Source organism: Nymphalis io, chromosome 6, assembly GCF_905147045.1.
Source record: "Nymphalis io chromosome 6, ilAglIoxx1.1, whole genome shotgun sequence".
NCBI classification, from domain to species: Eukaryota; Metazoa; Arthropoda; class Insecta; order Lepidoptera; family Nymphalidae; genus Nymphalis; species Nymphalis io.
Window position 1 is genome coordinate 10,871,928 of NC_065893.1, and position 24,655 is coordinate 10,896,582.

Consider the following 24,655-nt stretch of genomic DNA (forward strand, 5'->3'; position numbering starts at 1 on the left):
TCATTTAACCAGGAAGAAACTCTTAGTTTCACTTTTCCATCAATTGTTTCTCAATATACATATGTATTATATTAAATCGTATTACTTAATTAATTATCTATTTGAAATAAATAGATAATGGAATAATAAAATTGGTAATGTTAAATAAATATTTTTTAAATATTATTTCAATAGCTTAATAGCTAACTCAAACAATTGCAGAACGTATTCCCAGGAGTTGATTTGATTTGTGTTTATAAAAAGTTTTTGGATATCTCTAAGTATTATAAAAACACAGCTATTCAATCAAATTTCAAAATGTAATTAATTGATTTACTATTTATTTGCTGTACGTTTCGATTCATTATATTTTGTTATCCAAATTATGGTCTATGTTTATTGGACGATAAATTAACGTTCAGGCGTCTTAAGCTGTATTTACTTCATTATTTATTGAGTATTGACAATCGTCGATACTAGATTCACTTTATTTCATTTATTTAATTTCATCTTAAACTTAAAGGACTTGACAATTATAAATTATAACGTAATAATTAAATTAAATAGAATCCTTTTTTTTTGTAAAAATAAATAAAAAACATCGTTGCTATATGCAATGCAATTTGACTTAAAATTAAGTGTATAGTTTATATGTCATGTTTATATTGTAGCTTAGATCTGTGATAATAATTGTAACTGCAATCGAATCAATCTGAATAAAATTCAATCATTCAAATATAAAGAATGAAACGGCATAGTCGAATAAATTTTAAAACGAAAAAATAATATTCTATTCGACTTTCATGGACGGACATAATTTAAATATACCTATGTAATTTGACTGTTGGAAGACAGATTTCTCTGTCTGTCTGTCTTGATCGAATCGAATAAAATAAAATAAAACAATTTTATTTAACTTAATTGAATAAGTTTTAATTGCAGTAGAATATATTTTAAATGCCTAGAAAACAAATACTTTCTTTTTAGGTCGATGCATAATATACAATTGCATGCTTGAACCAAATAGTCGCCCGCTACTTGTTCTCCACGAGTCTCGAGGCCTTGCCACCGTGGCCGCACTAATGGACTCTGGTTGTTACTTGTGTCGTAAATTATAAGCTTTTCGCGTTTTAGTTACGTTTTGTACAGTTCCCTGGAGATCCTTTCACTTTTAGCTATATAATAAGCGATGTTACAATTTTTCAGTATGGTGTGATGATGATTTTTTATGATGAACTTCTTGTAAAATTCTCTTGAATATTCTGGAATACACTGTATTGCTGTGAATATGTATATATATATTTGTATTCCTTATATTTATATAACTCCCTATGTGTCGGTTTGACGGTTGAGCATAAGGGACTATATTTTATAAGACTACGCCTTTGATTTCATTATAGTTAAATGCGCCACCTTTATATTTTATGTACAATTTTATATTTTTTTAAGTAAGTAGTAAATTTGTTTTTTAACAATATTATCATATTAAGATGTGTACATCTGATGAATAATACACGTTACTTGTGGTAGTTTTCCATATAATTTACTGTAAAATGTCGTTTCAAATTACTTGTAAGAGCCAACTTGAAAAAAGTTAGGTTATAACACTTCAGTTTTAGTATGTATGCTCAGAAAAATGTCAATCAATAGCTAAAAATATAGAAATATTGTAGTCGGAAGTTACTACTATGTTCACTATTATTTTTTAAAGCTAGTCGCTAGCGCTTATTTTTGAGGTGGCTCAGAAATGGAGCTCTTAAGAAAATGGTTTTCAATGTAGGCACGGAGCGGTCCCCAGCGGAATGCCTCACGTTTGTTACTCGCTTCGAGTGTCACTCTGTTTATGTGCGGAGCAACATTCACAGGGGTCATTAAAAACTGAGATTCTAGACCGGAAAATATTAATCCCTGAAGTATTTCAAATAATTGAAATATACATTTTGTAGTTTTCAACCACTTCAAACATCTTTTCTTTATTTAAAACACCAATAATTATGAAATATGTTATCGAAATACAAATCATTATAAAGTCTTATAATAATAATTCATAATTAAAAGAGCTCTTGTAGTTATATGGTATAAAGTGAATGGTTGTCATATATTTTTACAACTAGGCATGCTGCTCTGCTATGGATTGTAAAGTACAAAAAACAATATTATCTAAGTTTATAATTTACTTAATGTACTATTAATGTCTAAATGCCATGTTATATATTTTTATCTCTCGTATTAGTATGTATGTATATTTATGTTATTATTATATGTAATATATAACCTTCCCCTTTATTGTTTATTTAGCAATAATACCGAATTATTGTACGGCTGCTTAGAGAATGCATACTTTTGTAAAATTATTTTTCTTTATTTTTGTGTACAATATTGTTATTATTATAATATTAAAAGCAAGAGCCCATATAGCCTAGCAGAACAATTAATTCTCATGTTCGCAAATAGGGCAAATGCATGATGCTGCCACATGTGTATTCACCAACCCGCATTGGAACATTGAGGCGGAGTAAGCTACATGTCTCTTAGCAAAGGTCTTTCTATTAGACAAACGTTCGGTAAAAGTAAAATTTTAAATACTCGTAATAATGTGCACAATGCATGTAAAATTTCAGATTTTTATGAACTATTTTCATTCAATACACGCCACGTAATAAATTTAATTACTATCTTGAAAAAAAAAACATAAATATGCAAGCCATATTATTAAAATAATAATTATTTATTATTACAACATAAATGATTAAAATCGCAAAGTTAGTATATATTTAATTGTATATTGATAAGTGATCGTGAATAACACGAAGTATTGCGTTTCTTGTCGGTTATAACTCCATAACGAACTCGTAGCTTCAATAATATAATCTTGTTAAATGACGAATAATTGTATGTTGTAACAATATAACCTTTTATCTTTATAGGGAGTTAAGTTGGAAAAAAACAGTAATGACATAATAATGCAAAAAAAAATGCGTGAAAAAGTTATTTATATTCGAAAACTTTTTTTATAATTTTCGGATAATTACATTTGTGTAATTAAAAAAGTAGGTAACCTAAATGTGTGCTCTTTTTTTTAATTAAAAAGAAACTTTTTAATTTCATTTAAGTAGGTCATAAGGCTTTTGTTTTCAACGACAACTCTCGTAGGCACCGTTCTGAAAACATGGCATCTGACATTTAATACAAGTACTTCTGACTTTTGGAATAAAATTTTATTAATATTAGTCGATGCGATTTTAGTCTTTATGATTATTATAAGTACTTAAAATCATTTTTACTTAGAAATCATATTACAAACAACACACTGCGTTAACGTGACACCCATTAATCAAGTAAAAAATAAAATCACTTTTTTTCTATAAGTATATGTTAAGGTTAATTCAATTTATTTTTCGTAAGCTCTATATTTATTTAATTGAAAAATATATATATATTGTAATTATGTACTTCTAATTGTAATCAAATACTTAATCAAAAATTGTACCAAAAATTAAAACGTTAATTAAGACAATGTCCATCAGAGACATATTTAAACTAAAATAAAATCTAAAATGTTTAATTTCGCTAACCACTCCGGGTTAAGGAGCGTTTTGGTTTATGATCTAAATCCATCTCCATAATAAGTCCAGTGGGAACTTGACGCTTTGTTGAAATTTAAAATGACTATTTCGTTGGTTTAGCGCTAATTTCGCTTGTATAATTTACTGGTGGTAGGGCTTTGTGCAAGCTCGTCTAGGTAACTAAGACCCACTCATCAGATATTCTACCGCAAAACAGCAGTATTTATTATTGTTGTGTTCTGGTTTGAAGGGTGAGTGAGGCAGTCTAATTACAGGCACAAGGGACATAACATCTTAGTTCCCAAGGTTGGTTTGGACATTGGCGATGTAAGCGATGGTTAACATTTCTTACAATGCCAATCTCTATAGGCGCTGGTGTTGGCGTTGGACCACTCAACATCAGAGAATCATAGCGGTGAGGGTGATACGCGGATATCGTACGGTGTCGTGGACGGCGGCAACACTTCTCGCGGGCGATCGGCCTTGGGAGCTCCAGGCGGAGGTGCTCGCGGAAGTGTACCGGTTCCGGGCGGAAGTGAGGTCGCGTGGCGACCGTCCAGGGTTGGAGGAGGTGCTGCGAATCAGGACTCTCGCCCAGCAAGCCCTGATTCGCAGGCGGGAGGAGGATCTGAGGTCCCCATCAGCAGGCCTGGCGACAGTGGAGGCGATCCGTCCCCACTTGAGTCGCTGGGTAACGAGAAAAGGCGGCACACTGACCTTCAGACTGACTCAGGTGCTTACTGGACATGGGTGCTTCGGTAAGTACCTGCACGGAATAGTCAGGCGGGAGGTAACGCCCTCCTGCCACGAGTGTGGTGCGCCTACGGACACGGCATGCCACACTCTGATGGAGTGTGCCGCTTGGGGGCCTCAGCGCCTTTCCCTGGCGACTTTAATCGGTGGAGACCTTTCGCTGCCGAGCGTGATAAATGCCATGCTTGGTAGCGAAAGGTGCTGGATGGAGATGGTCTCCTTCTGCGAAAATGTCATGTCGCAGAAGGAGGCCGCGGAGCGGGAGCGCGAGGAGAGTGCCTCCGCTGACCCGCTTCGTCGAAGAAGACCGGGGAGAAGACGCCAGCGCTATGCGCATCTTCTCCTCCCGCCGTGAGTGTCGCCGGGGCCAGAGGGTCTCTGTACCCCGAGTACCCCCTAGAATTTGGAGGCCCGCAGAAACGGGCCAACCGTCGGGACGGCACGGTAGTATGCGCAAGCGATCCCGTGACGTCCCCCGACAAGATGGAGTGGGTACCGCTGGTTTTTAGTGGGTATTCCGGCGCCTTCAGCGCCGGCGAGTCCCACATACTCCCCCACCTTATGTGGGGGAAACACATAAATGTGTTTTTCCAGCGAGAAAAAAAAAAAAAAAAAAAAAAAAAATGGACCACTCAACATCAGGTGGCCTATATCCAAATCCATATAGGTAGGCTCTCCTATAAAAAAATATAGATTGGGCAAACAAAAGTTATTAAGGGGTTCTGTAATCTATCAGCAGTCAGGCGGTTGAAAAGTGAAAACATTCCATTGCTGGGAGTCTTGTGCCTGATCCCTCTCCGCTCCAATCGGGATATGATATAGAGAGCAAGCCGTCTTTGCGCATGCACTGTTATGCTATCCATTAGATATTTTTTTGTGAATTGAGAATCAAAACAATTTTAATTATATTTTGAGTCATGTTATACTTAAGTTTTCTGTAGTACGTAATAAATATATGAGGCCATGTTAGTGGCACAGCTTACTCCAGTAAATTTGTCTCTAGGTACATATTGTTCAAAGTTACTTCATATTTTACGCAGCGTGAAATTTTTAAGATCTTTATTAAAAAGTTTTAATTTTTCAAAAGCATGAAAATATTATACAACACGTTTTTTTTTATAAATTCGTTCTTAAGTAATTTGTCCTGTAAATGAAGATTTAATTATAGTCGAAGAGCCTTAACAAGAAGTCCATCAAAAATAAAAATATCTATTCAAGTTATTCAGGATTACATTGAATATAAAACAAACGCTGCGCAGATTGTTATTCTTCTCTATATATTATTGATTGAAATTATTCTTTTCTCAAATAAAATGACAGTCAACTAAATACAAATAAAGTTATAAAGACTATTATGGATATTAATGAACACTAAGCTTACGATTTTTAAATTTATAAATTAAGGTATTCTCAATAAAAAACAAAATAAGTCCTTCAGCTAATTTATTCATTAAGCTTAATAAAGCAGACAAAAGCCGCCTGATGGTAAGTGGCACTTTCGTCTATAGATATTGGCGTTGCTAGAAGTATTACAACGGTCAGTGAAGCCGGCTAGTCAGCCAGTGATTTGAGAGATATAGCCTTTATGGCTGAATTTACACTGGCTAACTTACCCTTCCAACTAGAACGTATGTTGGTAGCCAGATAGGCTTTCACAAAATTCTACCACCGGCTAGAAATGACGTTGATGATTGATCTAGAATGACATTGATTTGTCACTTTGACGCGCCTTGGTGGTCATGCTTCTCCTTGTGTGTGCTTAGTGTGTATACTATTTACTACGTTCCTATAAGTATAATAAAATTTATGAAAACTCTAATTTTTTATTACTTATTAAAATAATAACCATCAATTTAAATGTTCCACATCGGGCGTTCGTCCTGTAGGTCGCCAATTTTTCTATGTAGAAATCTTTTGATCTCTCATTTTAATTAACCTTACTTATAATATTACTTATGAAAACTAGTTTTCGAATTATAAATAGTTGTTTAATTATTTCATTAAAAAGAATACTAGTAGCAACGACCTCGGTTGCATTTCCTCGTAACGGTAATGAACATCTCGCTTGTTAAGCGAGGGAAGGCAGCCATAACTGACACTCGCATTTATTGCTCACAATAGAATCATGCCCTAGTTTTATTTAATTTAAATAAAAATATGTTTATTATACGGATGTCATTTTTTCGGTTTTAAAATTTGAATTTATTATTACATTTAATATACAAATAACATATCATACTAATATTACAAAAAAGGTTGTAAGGGCTTGTTTAATTTTTTTTTGCCGTTACACAAGTCATATAATATTGAAAAAGGCTACAGGTTATATAACATCCCGCTGATTAGCAGTAACGTTTAGCGGATAATACCAAATGTAAAAGGTAGTATTTAACAATTTTTTAAATATAGGCATACTTTTCACTACATACATAAACGATATAAGGAGTATTTACATAAAACAATACATTATTTAAATTCAAAATATTAATGAAAAAATGTTAAAAAATATTCTAAAAGAGATAATTGTAATTTTGTATTGTAAGGCTTAATTGTAATTGTAAGGAAACGCATGAATATTTGGTTCAAATTTCGTATTCCTTGCTGTTAATAAATAAATATTATGTGCATGAAACGCGAATGCCTAGATTTTTTGAGTAATTACTATGACACGTAAGGGCTTATGCTTTATGTGTTATGACAGTATACGTTCAGGTAATAAAGGGCATCAAACATATTTTGTTTTCTTATTCATTTATAAATCCAAAATAAATTTAAATTGTTATTAAAATTCGTGATACCCAATTTTTGATATGTAAGTAATGTTATATGTGTAGATATGTATGTATACCCAATATATGTAGGAGTACATTGGAGCTCAAACAACGTCAGCGATGTTGCCCCGAGGGAGATATTTATTTCCGTTTCACGTGCTTGTTTATTTAATTCAATTGTTAACGAACAAATAAGCTTGACGAATTTGTAAACGAAGTATTTAGCATACAACTCACATAAAATGACCGACGAGAATAGAATTAACAGGATTATGTATATATGACAAATTTTTATTATGATTTTGTTTTCAAGTCGAGATTGCCTAGAGAATCGGAAATAGCGGATTCAAATAAATGAAAATATTCTTTTAAATGAAATATTTTCATATTAATCACTCAGCTCTGCCAAAATTATAAAAAGTAGTTCGAACTTCTTGGCTACAATGAGAGTATCAGTCAAAATTCTTTCTGAAGTTTTTTTACGTATTTTTATAGCAATTTATGTATCACAGCTTATATATTTATTAACTTTCTTAATACATGATATGATTTTTAACCTGTTTTAAAAGTTTATCATATTGCCAAACATCGTAGAGTGTGATAGAGTATCCTAGAGTGTGTTTATCTCATCACTAATTACTTTAACAAAGAGAGCAATCGTAATCTCTTCGTTGACACATTTTAGTTTCTTATTTATGTTGAGCTAACCGTACCGGCTCGCATGGGTAGAATAAGGGTCTACATGAAATGTTTACGTCATAATACATATAGGTGTACATAACTGTGTTGATTTACCGCGCGTATAAAAGTAAAAGATTTTTTCAACATCTTCAACAATCATTGTTGTATTTCAGCCAATTACACCTACAGTAACAGCCTGTTCTTTTTTTTTTTTTTATAGAATAGGAAGGCGGACGAGCATATGGGCCACCTGATGGTAAGTGGTCACCAACGCTCTTAGACATTGGCATTGTAAGAAATGTCAACCATCGCTTACATATCCAATGCGCCACCAACCTTGGGAACTAAGATTTTATGTCCCTTGTGCCTGTAATTACACTGGCTCACTCACCCTTCAAACCGGAACACAACAATATCAAGTATTGCTGTTTTGCGGTAGAATATCTGATGAGTGGGTGGTACCTACCCAGACGAGCTTGCACAAAGCCCTACCACCAGTAGTTCATGTCCCACTGCTGGGATAAGGCCTCCTCTCCCTTTTTGAGAAGAAAGTTTGGAGCTTATTCTACTACGCTGCTCCAATGCGGGTTGGCAGAATACACGTGTGGCATAATTTCAATGACATTAGACACATGTAGGTTTCCTCACGATGTTTTCCTTCACTGTCAAGCACGATAAATTATAAACACAAATTAAACGATTATACATAACCTTAATGAATTATAAATCATTCTCATAAGTCATTATGTCCATCGGTGAACCGTATGGAAATTTGTTCATTAGATTTTGAGTTTATTGCGTTTTTAAAATATTAGTGATTTAATTAATCGTGTGATATTTGATTTAAGTAATGTAATAATGCATATTATTAAATAAGACAGTGTACCATATCTTTGTATAGTCAAGAAAAATAAAACATTTCTGACACCAAAAGATAGGTAATATATATTTGGTCAGAGCGAGAAAAAGAGAGAACTATATGTGATATATTTCATAAAGTTTAGTGCAGATAATATATTATTTTCTCATATATCAGTCGATTATCATAAACGCGATCATAACTAAGCTGTTGAAAGGATTGTAGTGATATTTTAATAATGATAATTAATTATAGTTCAAGACCTGAACGTTAATATAGATATAAAAAGTCCGAAGTTTTAGGAAAATTTGACGTAGATGGAGTTGCAGCTAGTAATCAATAAATCAAATACTAACTCCAACCCTTGATCCACTTCAGCCCAGGCTTATAGTCTGTTTGTGTCGCGGCTACACAATGGGGTCGCAATATCGTCCGACGCCGAATACCATTTGCATACAAACAGTTCCCGCTGAGCTCCAGCCATAACTTCACCTCACGCTTGATATTATCTCTGGTTAGATAAACTTAATTAAAATAAAAGAATGTATACATCTTAATATTTATAAACATTTTAAGTTCTTAATAAACTATTTATTTAATGGGAGGTAGAAATATATTTATGTTTATAATTATTATATATAGTTATATAATTTGTGTTTTCCCGCATTCGAGCTGCGTTGTGCAATAAATTCCAAATTTTCTCCTCAAAAAAGGAGACAAGGCCCAGCAGTGGACATTGGTAGGCGGTTACTGTAATTCTTTATATCATTGAATATCATTGGTATAGTGGCTAGTGACTGCAGATTGCATGGTACTGGTTTCAAACCCCGTGTTCGGACAATAAAGTTTTAATTATTGGTTTAAATTAAAATACTTTTTAATACTATAAATATGTACGTATGGTTGTATATACCACATAAAAAAAATTAATACTGAATTTTACATATTTTTTTAATTATGAGGCCGTTATGCTGTTTCGGCTATTTTTTATTATGCATTATCTACGAGGCTCAGGTAAAGGATGACAATCGCGGAGCTCACAGATCGGGCTTAATTAAAATGTCTAATGAGAGTGCACCCTCCTCTCCTCTCCCTGTCGCCCGTCGGAGGGCCGCTGCTATATTCCAGTTACTTTTCAAGAGTTTTCAAGGATATCCGATTTTGATTAAAAATTGGATTAGAGTGGTTTAAGATTTTTCACCTTATTTAATATTACTAATAATAATAATATCCTGGGACATTATTTACACACGATCACCTGATCCCAAACTTAGCAAAGCTTGTAATATGGAAACCAGAAAACTGATATACTACATATACTACTTTTCTTTTGTAAATACATAATTTTATAGATAATTACACCCAGATTCAGGACAAACAGACATGTTCATACACACAAATGTCTGTCCTGGGTGGGAATCGAACCCATAAGCTTCGGCGTGAAAGGCAAGTGTCTACCAACCACGCCGACCGGCCCGTCCGTAATAGTTTATTAACATAAATTTTAGTTTAATTCCTTACTAATATTATAAATGCGAAAGTGTGTTTATTTATTAGTATATTACACAACCTTTTCAACTAATCATCATGTAATTTATTCTACCGCAAAACAGCAATACTTGATATTGTTGTGTTCCGGTTTGAAGAGTAAGTGAGCCAGTGTAATTACAGGCACAAGGGACATAAAATCTTAGTTCCCAAGGTTGGTGGCGCATTGGCTATAAGCGATGGTTGCCATTTCTTACAATGCCAATGTCTAAGGGCGTTTGGTGACCACTTACCATCAGGTGGCCCATATGCTCGTCCACCTTCCTATTCTATAAAAAAAATTTGCATACACGCTATCAAGGGTATAGAAATGGACGGCCATTATTACGCGCGGGGAAATTATTAGTTTATAATAGAAAGTCAGACGAGCTAATGATTGTAAGAGGTCTCCACCATCCATAGATATTAGTTTTATTGGAAATTTGATAGTAAGATAGAAGAAGACGAGGGATTAGTAGGGACCTAGTATTTAATATAAAAATATACTTAATTCAATTAATTATCACAATAGTGAACCTTATAAACGTTTTCAATATATACTTTATAGTGTATAAATATATACAATTTTCTTCACTGGCAACAGGGACTGGTATAGTAAAATGTTTTGCCCAGAGCATCGCGATTAAATAGCGATTCAACAGGAAAATGCTGTTTGCATTCGTGCCAACATTCTATGCGGTCATAATTTATACAATAGTTATTTTAATTTTTATATATTTATTTAAGCCCTTCATGTTATTTTTTTTTTTTTTTTTTTTTTTTTTTATATCGCCGGGAGGGCAAATGACTCTACTCCACCTGATGGTAAGTGGTAGTAGAGTCCAAACGCGACGACGGCCAGTACAGACGGGAAAAACGTTCTGCACTAGCCGCCTTCGCCTTGCCGGCCCGCAAGATGCCTCTTCACGCCTCGTTTGAAGGAACCCGGGTTGTAAGAGGAGGGGAATACGTGAGCTGGTAAGGAATTCCATTTTTTGGAAGTGCGACAAAGAAAGGAGTTGCCAAATTTCTTTGTTCGCGATGGAATTGATGTCACAGTTAGGCGGTGACATCGAGAACCAGCCCGCGTGGACTTAAGAAGGAAGGGGGAAGCAGGAATTAGAGAGAATAATTCCTCAGAGCACTCGCCGTGATACAGTCGATAGAAAGCGCTCAGTGCTGCTATCTCACGACGCAATTGTAAAGGTTCAAGGGTGTTTGTGACCTTTACGTCGCCAATAATGCGTACGGCACGTCGCTGCAACCGGTCCAAGGCCTCAAGTAGGTACTTAGCGGAGCCATCCCAAAGGTGCGAGCAATATTCCACGCAAGACCGTACCTGTGTTTTGTACAGCAGGCACAGTTGTTGTGGCGTGAAAAAGCGCCGCACCTTGTTCAGAACTCCGAGTTTCCGTGAAGCTGTTTTTATAACAGCCTCGATGTAATCCCTTGGACTAAGGTCGCAGCGAACGTCAATCCCCAGCATGGCGATTTTGCTTTGCATCACCAGCGGAGTACCACAGAGGGAGGGAAGAGGGGAAAATGTTGACTTTTTCGCCGTGAGAGCGCATACCTGTGTTTTCTTGGCATTAAACTCAACAAGATTATCAGAGCCCCATTTGGCGATGAGATCTAACGTCCTATCGAGTTCAATGACAAGATTCTCCCGCCTCTCCTCAGTTTCCGCCCGCCCAGCCACTGCGCGTCCGTGGTATCCACCATGCACTGTACTATCATCTGCATAGCAATGTATGTTCCCAAGGGAGAGCATATCATTGATATGCAAAAGAAAGAGTGTGGGAGATAGCACAGATCCCTGGGGGACCCCAGCATTCACTACATAGAATTGTGAAGCGCAACCATCTACTAAAACACGAAGGCTACGCTTGTGTAGGAAGCTGGCAATCCAGGTGCATAGCTGAGCAGGCAGACCATATGCCGGTAGCTTGGAGAGAAGACTTCTGTGCCAGACCCTGTCGAAAGCCTTGGAGATATCGAGGCTGACAGCCAACGATTCTCCATGCTTGTCGATAGCTTCACCCCAGAGGTGTGTTACGTACGCTAGAAGATCACCTGTGGACCGTTTTGGTCGAAAACCGTACTGACGATCATTAATTAGACAGTGATCTTCTAGGTAATGGATCAGTTGGTTGTTTAAAATCCGTTCCATCACCTTACAAAGTACTGAGGTGATAGCTATTGGCCGATAATTTGCCGGGTCAGACCGATCCCCTTTTTTGGGAACCGCTTGCACATTAGCTCTTCTCCAAGCCTCCGGCACACTTCCCGAAGAGAGAGAAAGTTGGAACAGGCGCGTTAACACAGGAGACAGCTCCGCTGCGCACTTCTTCAGCACTATGGCTGGTATTCCATCGGGACCGCTAGCTTTCCGTACATCAAGTGATTGCAGCTCCGCACGCACATCACGTTGCCTGATTTTAATGTCAGGCATCGTATGGCCACATGCAGGTATTGTAGGTGGCAGTGCACTACAATCATCGATGACGGAATTGTCGGCAAAGAGTTTAGCCAGGAGATCAGCTTGCTCTTGCGGACTGTGAGCTAGCGATCCGTCCGGATTTCTGAGCGGTGGCAGCGAAGGTTGGCAGAAATTGTTTTGCACAGACTTGGTCAGACGCCAGAAGCTACGGGAGCCCCTAGGATGCGAAACAAGGTCATAATCTGTACAATGCGCTGTGCATCCGCTCTCGTGTATGCCTTTCTACAGGACTTGGAATTTTTATTATAGTTTGCTTTCAGTGAGTCAATGTTAGATGCCCCGCTAATGCAGCCGTTGATCCACTTGCGATATGCCGCCTGCTTAGCTGATACAGCATCGGCACATTCCCCAGTGAACCAACGGTTACGCGTACTCCTACTGACGAGATCTGAGCTAGGAATGTAGTATTCCATTCCCAGCATGATCTCGCCAGCAACAGCAGCGGCACTAGCTGTCGGGTCATTCCCACTGAAGCAACGTTCCTTCCAAGGGACCGACGCATAGTAATCGCGCATACCGTCCCAATCCGCCGACTTATAGTGCCAAACGCGACGTTTGCATACCGCTAGTGGCGGCAGCTTGGCCTGTGGCACTCTGGTAGAAATAAGGCTGTGATCCGAAGAGCCAAGAGGAGCCTGAACCACAACCTGATATTCCACCGGGTGAGAAGTCAGCAGAAGGTCCAGTAGAGAAGGTGCTTGCCCATCAATGTCTGGGATCCTGGTGGGCTGATCAACCAGTTGGGTCAAGTCATGTGTGAGAGCAAAAGCATGAGCAGTCCTTCCAGCATGGTCAGTTTTGAGGGATTTCAACCAGGATTCGTGGTGAGCATTAAAGTCCCCCAAAAACACCAATTCCGCGTTAGGAAATTGCTCTTGCGCAGCATCTGCCACCCGACTAAGATGGTCAAATAGTCGGCTTGTCTCCAAGTCACCATTGTGGGATCTGTAGAGGCACACGTAGACTCGGCTCTGACGAACCAGGTCCACACGTACCACCAACATGGAGAAGGAGGGGTCTTCCAAGCAGCGCAGTCGGTGACAGCAAACATCCGTCCTGACGAACAAGCATACTCCGGCTTTCGCTTTGAAGGATTCTTCAAGCGTGTAGCCGGGATAATTAAGGTAGCTGGTATCGGCAGGACGGAGTATTTGTGTCTCCGTGAGAAACAACATTGCTGGCCGTGCTGTCTCGAGATGGTGGTGGACAGCGTTGAGGTTAGTGTGGAGTCCTCGGATGTTAGAGAACTCGACCTCTTATTATATAGTTAGATTATAATGAACTTAAATCTATATAACTACGTAAATGTTGTTCTTGAAAATTAACTCATATTAGAGTTTTTAATTAAAAGTATCAACATTTATAAAATGTACGCCTTCTGGTCATAAATTTAAACAGCAACAGAATTAGAATCGTTTAATCTCCGAAAAATTTATGGTTCTTTGTTGGTTAACAGCGCGTTTTAGTGCTATTTTAGAATGTTTAGTTAAATAATAGAATCCATTTATGATAAAATTTTCATGCTCTATGACAATGACAGAAAAAAAGTATAACATTTAAGAGCGTATTAACCGAGGTATGCTTTTAAATAATAATAATTGTGCGTATCCAGCTTTCCCAAAACATTTCTACCTAGATTCTTCTTCCTACTCCTCGCTATTATGTCAATACCGGCGGGCTTATATTTTTCTATACGTTTTAGTATGTATTTTATTGTTTGTATTATTATTTGTTATTATTTAATGTGTTTGTTTATTCGTCAGCAGGAGAGCGAGCACGCGGTGCCTGTACTGGTAGTGGTCGCGCTTTCGGGAGTGAAGGTATGCGACCCCGAAGACCAGGTATGTCACATCCAAAAACATCGGTATTTTAATTCAAAATTTGTTAATTCAATGTAGGATGTTAGTTTTCTTGACTTAATAATTACAATTACATCATTTTGTTTATAAAATATTGTGATTCAAAATCTTTAAACTAATTAATATCCTCTAAGGTAGCTAATATCCGCTATTTGTGATTAGTAAAACGCTCATGAAATGTTATAGCACTTAAGTGTGCACGCAAGCACGGAACCGGAGAAAGACTTCCTTCTCAGAGCTGCTATTGACATTTTATTGACTGACAAACTCAATAACTTTTATTTGTCCGACCCAGGATCCATTAGCAAGCGCATGGAACTAAGTAATTTAATATTATAATAATTATATTAATAATAAATATTTTTATACTATAAGAAATTATACATTCACAGAGTGTGCGCATGTCGCACGCGCTCCGGCGGATATCGTATGCGACGTGTGAGGCGGCGCGGGCCCTCTTCGCCTTCGTGGCTCGCGAGCCGCGCTCTGAACCGACGCATCAATATTGCCACGCGTTCGAGACCGATACACCCGACCAGGTATGTAATGATAAAATTAAAATAAGCTAATAGCCATGACCTACTGCTTGGCAAAGAGCTTGTATAACGTTGCTCCAGTACAGATGATCATGTAAGAGATTTCCTGTAGTTAAAATGGGTTACTCACCCTTTCTACCGGAACACAATATTACTATATATTGCTATAGTAAGTAATTGGTGTGGTGGTAGAATATGTGATGAGTTGGTGGTAAATTCACAGTCACCGGTCTGTAACACAAAGCTTTACCACAAAGTTAACGTAAAATATGTAACAAGCCTTAAATAATTAATAATTTTAGATATATTTGCTTAGAAAGATAGAAAAAAAAACGATCAGTTCAATAAGTGCCAATAAATTTATTTTCATACTTTTGTAGTAAACAATATAAATGTGATAAAGATAAATTTCTTTCAATTAGATTTATATATAATACTTTACGTTTTAATCTATGTGAAAATTGGCTCACTATTGATTTAATTGGTAGTTTTCAATAGTACCTATATTGAACGAGAACCAATATTGCGCTAGACCACAAGCTGTCTGAGAAGGAAGCTTAAGTTACAGCCTTTAATATAAATACTGTTAAAGAAGCACTCTACATCTTGAGCTTAAACACTAGTTTTAAGTTTAATGAGAACTGAATTAATAAGATGGAAATGTATTAGTAATTGGAATTTAAGATTTTAGTATGAGTTGTTTGGTTTGAGTTATTTTATTGATTTGTAATAACATTTTTTGGTTTCTTCTAATGTCTAACGCCACTATTGTTTAACTGCCGTCATTGCTCGAGTTTATAATAATTTTTGCATTTCCTATTACATAAAAAACCAGCCAATTACGAGTCATACTGGACTGTAAAGTGGTTCGTTATTATTTTGATTTTCATAGGAATAAACAGCTTTATCATGTAATACGACACGCTATGCACTTGATTTTAAGCGGTCTCAAGTCCTCTCCCAAAATAAACCTACAAAATTGTTATTTGTTTATTTACAATAAACCTCCTTAATTTAGTAATATAAGACACAAAATTCAAAGTATTTACATATGTGAATGAACCTGTTATGGTTTCGATTTTTGATCTTATAATAGGATCTAAACACAGAACTAAATAAGTCTATTGATATAATATTTTAGAATATTTTTTTTATTTTTCATATTATTCACCACGGGTAATTGATATAAAATTTTCTTTACCACATATCATAATACAGATAAAGGATGCTTCTTCTGAAGTGGACCAGTAGCATTACCAAGTCAATCATACCTAGGAGCCGAGCGTAATAGTCTACCAAATATTGCAACCATACCAAGAAATACAAGCGATACAAGCGAATAAAAAAGAATACTGATCCGATATAAATAATATATAAAGCCGCAAAGACGTCCTTGTTACTGTTATATTATTTGTTTTAAAATATAAGCAATTTTTAAGTGAGTAAGTCTTCTAAAAGTGTCATTAATCAAAATGATATAAATGGCAGATAAATACAGTAAGCGAGTGGTTGCTGCTAGCTCGTGACTGGCTTCCTGATTTATTGAAACCATCTGAGAAATAAAGCATGACTTACATTGCGCTAAATATTTGTGAATGAGGATGACAACCTTTGGCTCAAATTTCACATTATTTATTAGAAAAACTACTAAAAGATCACATTTTGAAAGTATAAATTGTAAATCAATCTTATAAGACTTCATATCCATTGCCATACCTTTACGTCATGATTTTTATTTATATATCTTAGGTAGGCGTCCATCCCTTATATCTCCAATGTGTTACTAACATTTCCCAATGTTATGTCCCTTGTGATTGTACACTGGCTCGTACAACCTTCCAAAGGAATTACAATAATAATAAGCATTTCTGTTTGACGGTAGAATATGTGATGCGTACACCTAACCAAAAGGGCTTGCACAAAGTCCCACCACAAAGTAAAAAAAAATAATGATAAAGAATTTGAATCAATTTATAATAGTGGCAACATAATATAAGTATACTTATTTGTAAAGATTGTCGAAACTTGTACACTTGAAACATTTTTGCGTGAAGTTATAATATGATTTCAAATATTACAACCCTGTAACAAATATATACTAATATTATAAATGCGAAAGTAATTCTATCTATCTGTTACGTTTCAAGGCTGAACCACTAAACCAATTAAAAAAAAAACAAGGTATAGAGCAAGTTTAGGCCCCAAGGACGGACTTAGGCTACTTTCTTTGCCTATTACCCGCACTTCTCCCCCTAACTCGTGAGCAAATCCTCGAGCGAATACTAGTAAAAGTATTTATACTTTTAAATTAGACGTATGTATGAGTATGGATTCCTATAAATTTCCTTCTTGGACCAAACCCTTTCCGCTACTACTTCCACTTGGGATTATTGCGACCAAACTTCTACGTGACTAGTGCTCAAAACTAAGGTAACTGTTCTATTGAAGTAGGCGATGGTCCAATGCTAATATTGTGTAGCAAATTGCACTGCGAAAACTATAAATTAATCATATTTCCTGTCAGTCTCATACGTAATATTAAAGTACATCCTTGATATTTACTGGTGGTAGGGCTTTGTGCAAGCTCGTCTGGGTAGGTACCACCCACTCATCAGATATTCTACCGCAAAACAGCAATACTTGATATTGTTGTGTTCCGGTTTGAAGGTTGAGTGAGCCAGTGTAATTACAGGCACAAGGGACATAAAATCTTAGTTCCCAAGGTTGGTGGCGCATTGGCTATAAGCGATGGTTGACATTTCTTACAATGCCAATGTCTAAGGGCGTTTGGTGACCACTTACCATCAGGTGGCCCATATGCTCGTCCACCTTCCTATTCTATAAAAAAAAAAAAAAAATAATATATAACTTTTGAATTAAGCGTTGATATACATATATTTTAGTCAGAGCTTTGATGATGGTAGGGCTTTGTCATCTCGTCTGGGTAGGTACCACCCATTCAACAGATATTCTACCGCAAAACATCAGTACTTGCAGGTTGAGTGAGCTAGTGTAATTACAGGCACAAGGGACATAACATCTTGGTTGCCAAGGTTGGTGACGCATTGGCAATGTAAGAGATGATTAACATTTCTTACTATGCCAATGTCTATGGGCATTGGTGACTACATAACATCAGGTGGGCTATATGCTCGTCCACCTACCTATTCTAGAAAAAAATAATGGTCCTGTAGCTAGAATAGGTGAATTCTTAATCTTTTTTTTTTCGTTCAAACAAAGATTATCACCATTGAATTATCAAATTTTGCTATATCTTGTTGCTTAGTGGCTTAAATCTGTATGTGCCCGATTAAATCATGCCACAGTGCTTCCACCAATCTGAATTTCAGCAGCGTGTATAAATATTGATATAATTTAATATACGGAATATAATGTTGATGATTATTAAACTTCCAATAAGTTCTATTGATATATTGTCTAGACTAATAATTAACTGTTTACGAACAATAAAAAAAAGTAAGTGCAACAAACAATATCGTAACATATTAAGTATCCTATCGCTCCGTAGATCAAAACGAAGCCTTAATACAGACTGGCTCGCCAGGCGGCAAATCAAATAGGATTTCAAACATAGGCCGAAACTTACTTCGGCTATATTCGTACGGCAAGCGTTTAACTTTCCCGACCCATTTTGATTTGCTTACATTTATCGAATACACTTTGGCGAGGTGTCTTCTTAAAAGGGTTAGTCAATTTGATTTTTGATGTAGATGTGGTGTGCGAATTTTTTTTAAAGAAATTATAGTAATACAGAATCATTGTCCTCACCGCTATGACTTCGGGCCCATTGGATAAAGTGCTCCCCGAAAATCGCATCTTCCGCCCACAGGCACAGATATCTCATCTGGGCCTAACCTCCCCGTGTCCTTGGAGCGTATGACGACACTACCTCAAGGCCAAGATAACCATTGCGCTATTGACGTTTTTTATTACGTTTTGGAATAAATAATAAGTATTCTATATAAAATCGAATCTAACCAACCAACATTCAAAGCACTGCGTCATCTCGATTCCTATTTTAAATAATCAGTGAATATTGTATACGGTGATAGTATTTTTTTAAATATTAATACAAATAACTCTACAATAGGTCTACGTGTTCAAACTGATTAAAAAATTAATATTGAAATATTTTCATACAGCCAGGTGGTGAATGGAAGGAAATACAGCGTCATTTCCCTTTATTCGTCTTAATTTAAAACCGGAACCTAATCATTACAGCTCGTACAATGAACGTTACTTTAGTTGATACAATATAGAATTACAGCAGAGAGTGAATTTAATAAAACGGATACCAGACCTATTATGGTTGTTAAGAGAATTTATTAATAACTAGTTTTATACCGCGGCCTCGCCCGCGTGTTTAGGGAGGGCGGGAAATATGAGATAAAAATAGTAGCCTATGTTCTTCATTGGGATTCAAGCTTGCTTCGTACCAAATTTTATTCAAAATCGATCAGTGGTTTTGGAAAGTGTAATGGATAGACAGAGTATAGATTAATCGAATTTTTAAAATTAGCAATTTTTTTCGATGGTAAAAATGCGTGTAATTTTTATGAAAAACCAAAAAATTTAAATTTTTATACAAAATATACAATAATCTAATTTTATTTAATTATCACGCTTATGCTATTTAATTGTTTCTCGCTCATATATTTTCTCGGAAGAATCTACATTCCGACATCAAAAGTGCTTTTTGAGGCACGAGAGTGTATTCACTACTTACACCAAGTAAACTAGTAATAACTTTTCATCGGCCCAACTCTCAATATGAATCTAGAGTCTTGGAATCTACAGCCTTATAGGCTAGCAATAAGACTAAGGAACCAAAAGTCACCATAAATGTAATACATATTATACTCGTAGAATATATTAAAAAATATAACAAGTGTACATAGTACATACGACTAGTTTTTATTTATCGCAAATGGATTTGTCACGAATTTCGGTTTTCAATAGTCACTTGGTATCTATCGTAAAGCGATTACACGCACGCGATGTTCGACGCTGCGATTGATTTTTTTATCACATACGATTTTCTTAGCACGCGACTTGGTTCTTTAAATACCAGAGATAAAATTTCATAATGCAAGTATTTTAAAATTTTATTAATGATAAGTTTCAACAAAAAAAAAATATTTGTCATAAAAATGAACAAAACAGGTCAATCCGCTTACGTTTTCGAGCGCTAAATTTGTTTACAGTGATATCGAACTCGTTGAAGATCGTGTGAAAAGCCTGTGTTTGTCAAATACATGTATATTCTATAAGAATATCCATCCAAATTGCGGTGAAGCAATGCGGTTTATTTTGCTCCAAAATATTCGCCGTCACTAAAGCCAGCTGTTACTGTGTGTAAAGTAAAATATGGCCATTTATGTACATTTACATAAGTCGTCCTTCATAAGATTAAAAAAACCAAAATTTGATTCCAAAAAAGCAAGACAATACTGCTCTATGTAAATTATAAATTTTCGGAAGAACTAAATTAAAACCATTATTTTTATACCTAAATCTATACATTTGTCTTCAAATTAATCGCTTGTTATACAAGTCATATTCAATATATTGAACTTAATATTATTCACATCCCAGAGTCCACGATGAAGGTAGTATATAAATTGTTTGTCAAAAATATAGTAACAACATAAATATATTGAACTCAATATACTTTCTTTCAACTACAAATATGCTGCGGCTGTTTATCGGAATATTAATTTATTCTGTTGAGGAGATTATCATATTTAATTATAATGTCGACATCGTATCGGTACGAGAATCGGATTAAATAACTGCATACCGAGTATTACCATTAGTTTCATTTGTCACGACGCTTAATAATTGTTTCAGCTTAGTGTCAGATACCATAACGCGTGCCAATGAAATAATTTATAAATGGACGACAGTTATATATTTCTTCACTTCACATTGCATATATATATATACTTTTTTATTTTTATGTTAAAACGTACTTCCAATTTTGTATTAAATCGATGTATTTATTTATTATTATTTATTATTAATTATTTTAATATTGTTGTTTGGAAGCAAAAATTTAATTCAATTTGTATCTACCCGTATCGTAGAAGTAATCATGATCTCTTACTCAATCAAGATAATTATGAACGTTATAATGATATGGTTAAAATGTAAGTCAGACTCGTGGATGGTAGGCGATGGCGCGCATTCTAGCACGTGACCTTGCGGCGAGGGCGGCCGCCACATTCCAAAGATCGAGCTTGGCATAACTAAGATCACCGGCCGTCAACGAAGCTCTTTTTAAACTGACTTTGCGAACCATTACTCTTGTCATCCCATTCAACCGTCGCGTAATCAAATGACGAATGACAAAACACGCTTGATGAATTACCCACAATCAGAAACCCAGCTAAATTCGAATCAAGTTTGGTATTAAAATTGTATTGAATGTAAATTAGAGTCCTACGCCGAGGACTCATTAAATTCGAACACGGGTCATCAACCGATCGCCTGGCTCGCAGAAAAGTTCGTCGCCTCGTACATACAGGCAAAAATAAAAAGCGATTTACGACACAGGTGCGCGGGCGCTCGCGTTTCTCATTGTGCTTGCGCCACTTACCATGAAGGCTTTAGAAACGAGTTCTCAACTTCTTAGCAACGCATTTCCACTCAGTTGCAGCTTAGCTTTCGAGCGGGACGGACGTCGTTCACGTTTGGAATTATTTATTCCTTGGAATACGAGTGTCATTCGTTTGTGTTGCAAAGTGATTGATGGTGTTGTGTGTTTGGTGTTACTCTTATGCTGTGAAGTGTGATTGACCCGCGCGCCGTATCGTGGGAGCTTGCCCCTGGTATGCATGTCTCTTTTGTAAATGTTGAGCGATGCCAATAGAAACTTCTCGTTTATTATCATACTAATAAGCTTTTATTGTTCTGAGCCACTTAAATTCGAACTCTTTACGACATGCGCGAAAGTTATTAAACGGTTAAACGGTTTTTTATAGACTTTAAATTTAACTGCAAAATACTTCAAATTCGAATATAGTTAATAAGTAAAGAGAAAAGTTTTATACGTACAAAATAATTTATGCCATTACATGTTAATGTTTTGTTTGTCATTAGTTTTAATATTTCTTAAATAATTTCATACTTATAATTTAATTAGCAACAAACTCATAAGGAAGGATTTCTAAATAAAGTTTTTCCAGTGTCTCTTTTCGTCAACCTTTGAAAGTTTAAATAAACAACTACGGCTTTGTTTTATTATTTATTTATACAATCAGATATAAAATAAATGTATCAACAAAAACTCATAAAAAAAACAACCAATTATAGAAGCATATAATCTGAATACACATATGTATATATTTCAAACAGTATCACTGTTTTAAATTACTCGTAACTTCTTCGAGGAATAGAATTAATAATTTTATCATCGGAATCAACTTTTAATTCATTATCTCTTTCTTATTCTTTTTCATGTGCCTTGCTACTATTTAAGGTTGGCCGTCTTCTTATCATGTAATATTAACGTGTTCACGAAGAAAAAGGTTCACGTGTTCTCAAAAGGGAGAGGAGGCCTTTAGCCCAGTAGTGGGACATTCACAGGCTGTTACGAATACGAATACAGTCCTGACAACGCACTCAATTTATAGGCAAACAAAATACAGCAGCGAATAACAAACTTTGTGTATAAATATCTCCCCAATGATTACAAACGAAGCTGTAGACATTAAGTCGTCTCTATTCTTAACAAATATTCCAAAACTACTAACGAATACACCCATTACTATGCAACTATTTTCTAGGCAAACGGAACAGTGTATAATGCCCACGGGATAACCAACTGTCTGTACTAGAATCTCAATATTCAACTTTTGCAAACGATGTTCGGACACCAAGTCGTATTTAATTATCACAAATGAAACGAAACTACTGATGAATGTGGTGATGACGCAATTGTCTTAATACTCTTACTTTTATATTTTAAATTCATTTGGAATTTACCATTCAGTTATGTCAGCCCAGCAACAGGGCGCAAGCGGGTGGTCCGAACTATACCTGATCTTTTAATTATCGCTTTTGTGTCCTCTCTAACAATACAATACTAAGTTTTTGCCACGTTTTTACTTTTTATACACTGCTATTGTTTCTTTTTATACGGTCTTATTTTGTCTGATGTTAAATATTAAAGTCGAAACATGTGCTTTTAATTTTCTTTCTTTTTTGTAATATTTTAATTGTTACAATATAGAAAAAAGTTGCAGTTGTTTTTAGTATCAACTGTAATGAGAAAATCCTTTAGAAATTTTCATTTTTAAAATTGAATGGTTTATTAAAATTGAAATAGGTCTACGATAAAAAGCCAAATGAAAGAGCGTTTATGAAGTCGCTGAGTAGACTTCTCTTTAGTTTATTGCCAATCTCCTTTAACTTTTATTTTGAGTTAATTGAAAATATGGTATAATATCGTCTATAAATAATTTATAAGAGTTATGTGATTTGGTTATAGTTGATTTTATAATAACGAATTTTAACCATCTTGGATTAAAACTTACCAATGAAAAAACCTTATTAAAGTTTCATAAGACAGCGCAAATATTATTTCCACATCGGTAACTTTTATCCAATTACAGCAAATAATTAGGCTAATGTTTAAATTATTGAATTTAACCGAAATCATCATGACAGATTCAGCGCGTAATTATTACCCGTTATTCTAAAATTTTTGAGAGATTTCGGTGATTTAATTCTTTGAAAAAGTTCCCCAGGTTGTCAGGTTTATTATTTTTTGAGCTATAGCCCAATTACAATTTTGTGCTATGTTCCGGTTTGAAGGGTGAGTGAGCCAGTGTAATTGCAGGCACAAGGAATATAACATCTTAGTTCCCAAGGTTGGTGGCGCATTGGTGATGTAAGGGATGGCTAACATTTCTTACAATGCCAATGTCTATGGGCATTGGTGACCACTTATCATCAGGTGGCCCATATGCTCGTTCGCCTTCCTATTCTATATAAAAAAAACCATACAATAATCAAAACACGTACATTTATTTTCAATTAACAGAACTTCATAACCCTTTTCAAGTTATAAAAGAATTGCTTTTTAGTAACTTGATAAGTTTTTCAAGATCATTGTTTTATGTTAAACAATACGTTGTTAATTGGATTGAAATTGTTTATATGTGTGTGTCTTACGAATACACGTTCCTTTGACAAGCATTGTTTATTCCCAAGCTTTTATGCAATGCTTGCACCCTGATAGCTCTGTCTTATTCACTCATACCGCAGGTACAGTTCCGTCTCTGTCACTCGTCAGCTAATCACGACTATTGTTCAATATTACCGCCTCCCGAGACAATAGAAATTGTTGCTTATAGGTTTGCGAGAGAATGTTTTCTGATAGATTTTTTGTTTGCTTTGGATAATGTGGCTGTTGTTCTAGACGGTAAAAGTTCTTTGTATGGGGTTCCGTAAGTGCAGAAATAAAAACAACCATTTGGTGTTCAAATGTCTGTACGTATCATGGTTGACAATAAACTTGATTTAAGGTTAGTTTAAAAAAAGTCGAGATGGCCTAGTGGTTAGAACGCGTGAATCTTAACCGATGATCGTGGGTTCAAA

At 35.6% G+C, this 24,655-nt stretch overlaps 1 protein-coding gene across 1 annotated transcript in view; it reads left to right on the top strand.

Moving 5' to 3' along the window:
• The window catches only part of LOC126768948 (EGFR adapter protein-like), a 119,178-nt gene that overhangs the window by 57,844 nt on the left and 36,679 nt on the right, over positions 1 to 24,655 (top strand). The window contains exons 3-4 of the mRNA XM_050487432.1: positions 14,400 to 14,477; positions 14,888 to 15,034. Coding sequence (XP_050343389.1) covers positions 14,400 to 14,477; positions 14,888 to 15,034 — 225 coding nt within the window. The remainder of the gene's footprint in view (positions 1 to 14,399; positions 14,478 to 14,887; positions 15,035 to 24,655) is intronic.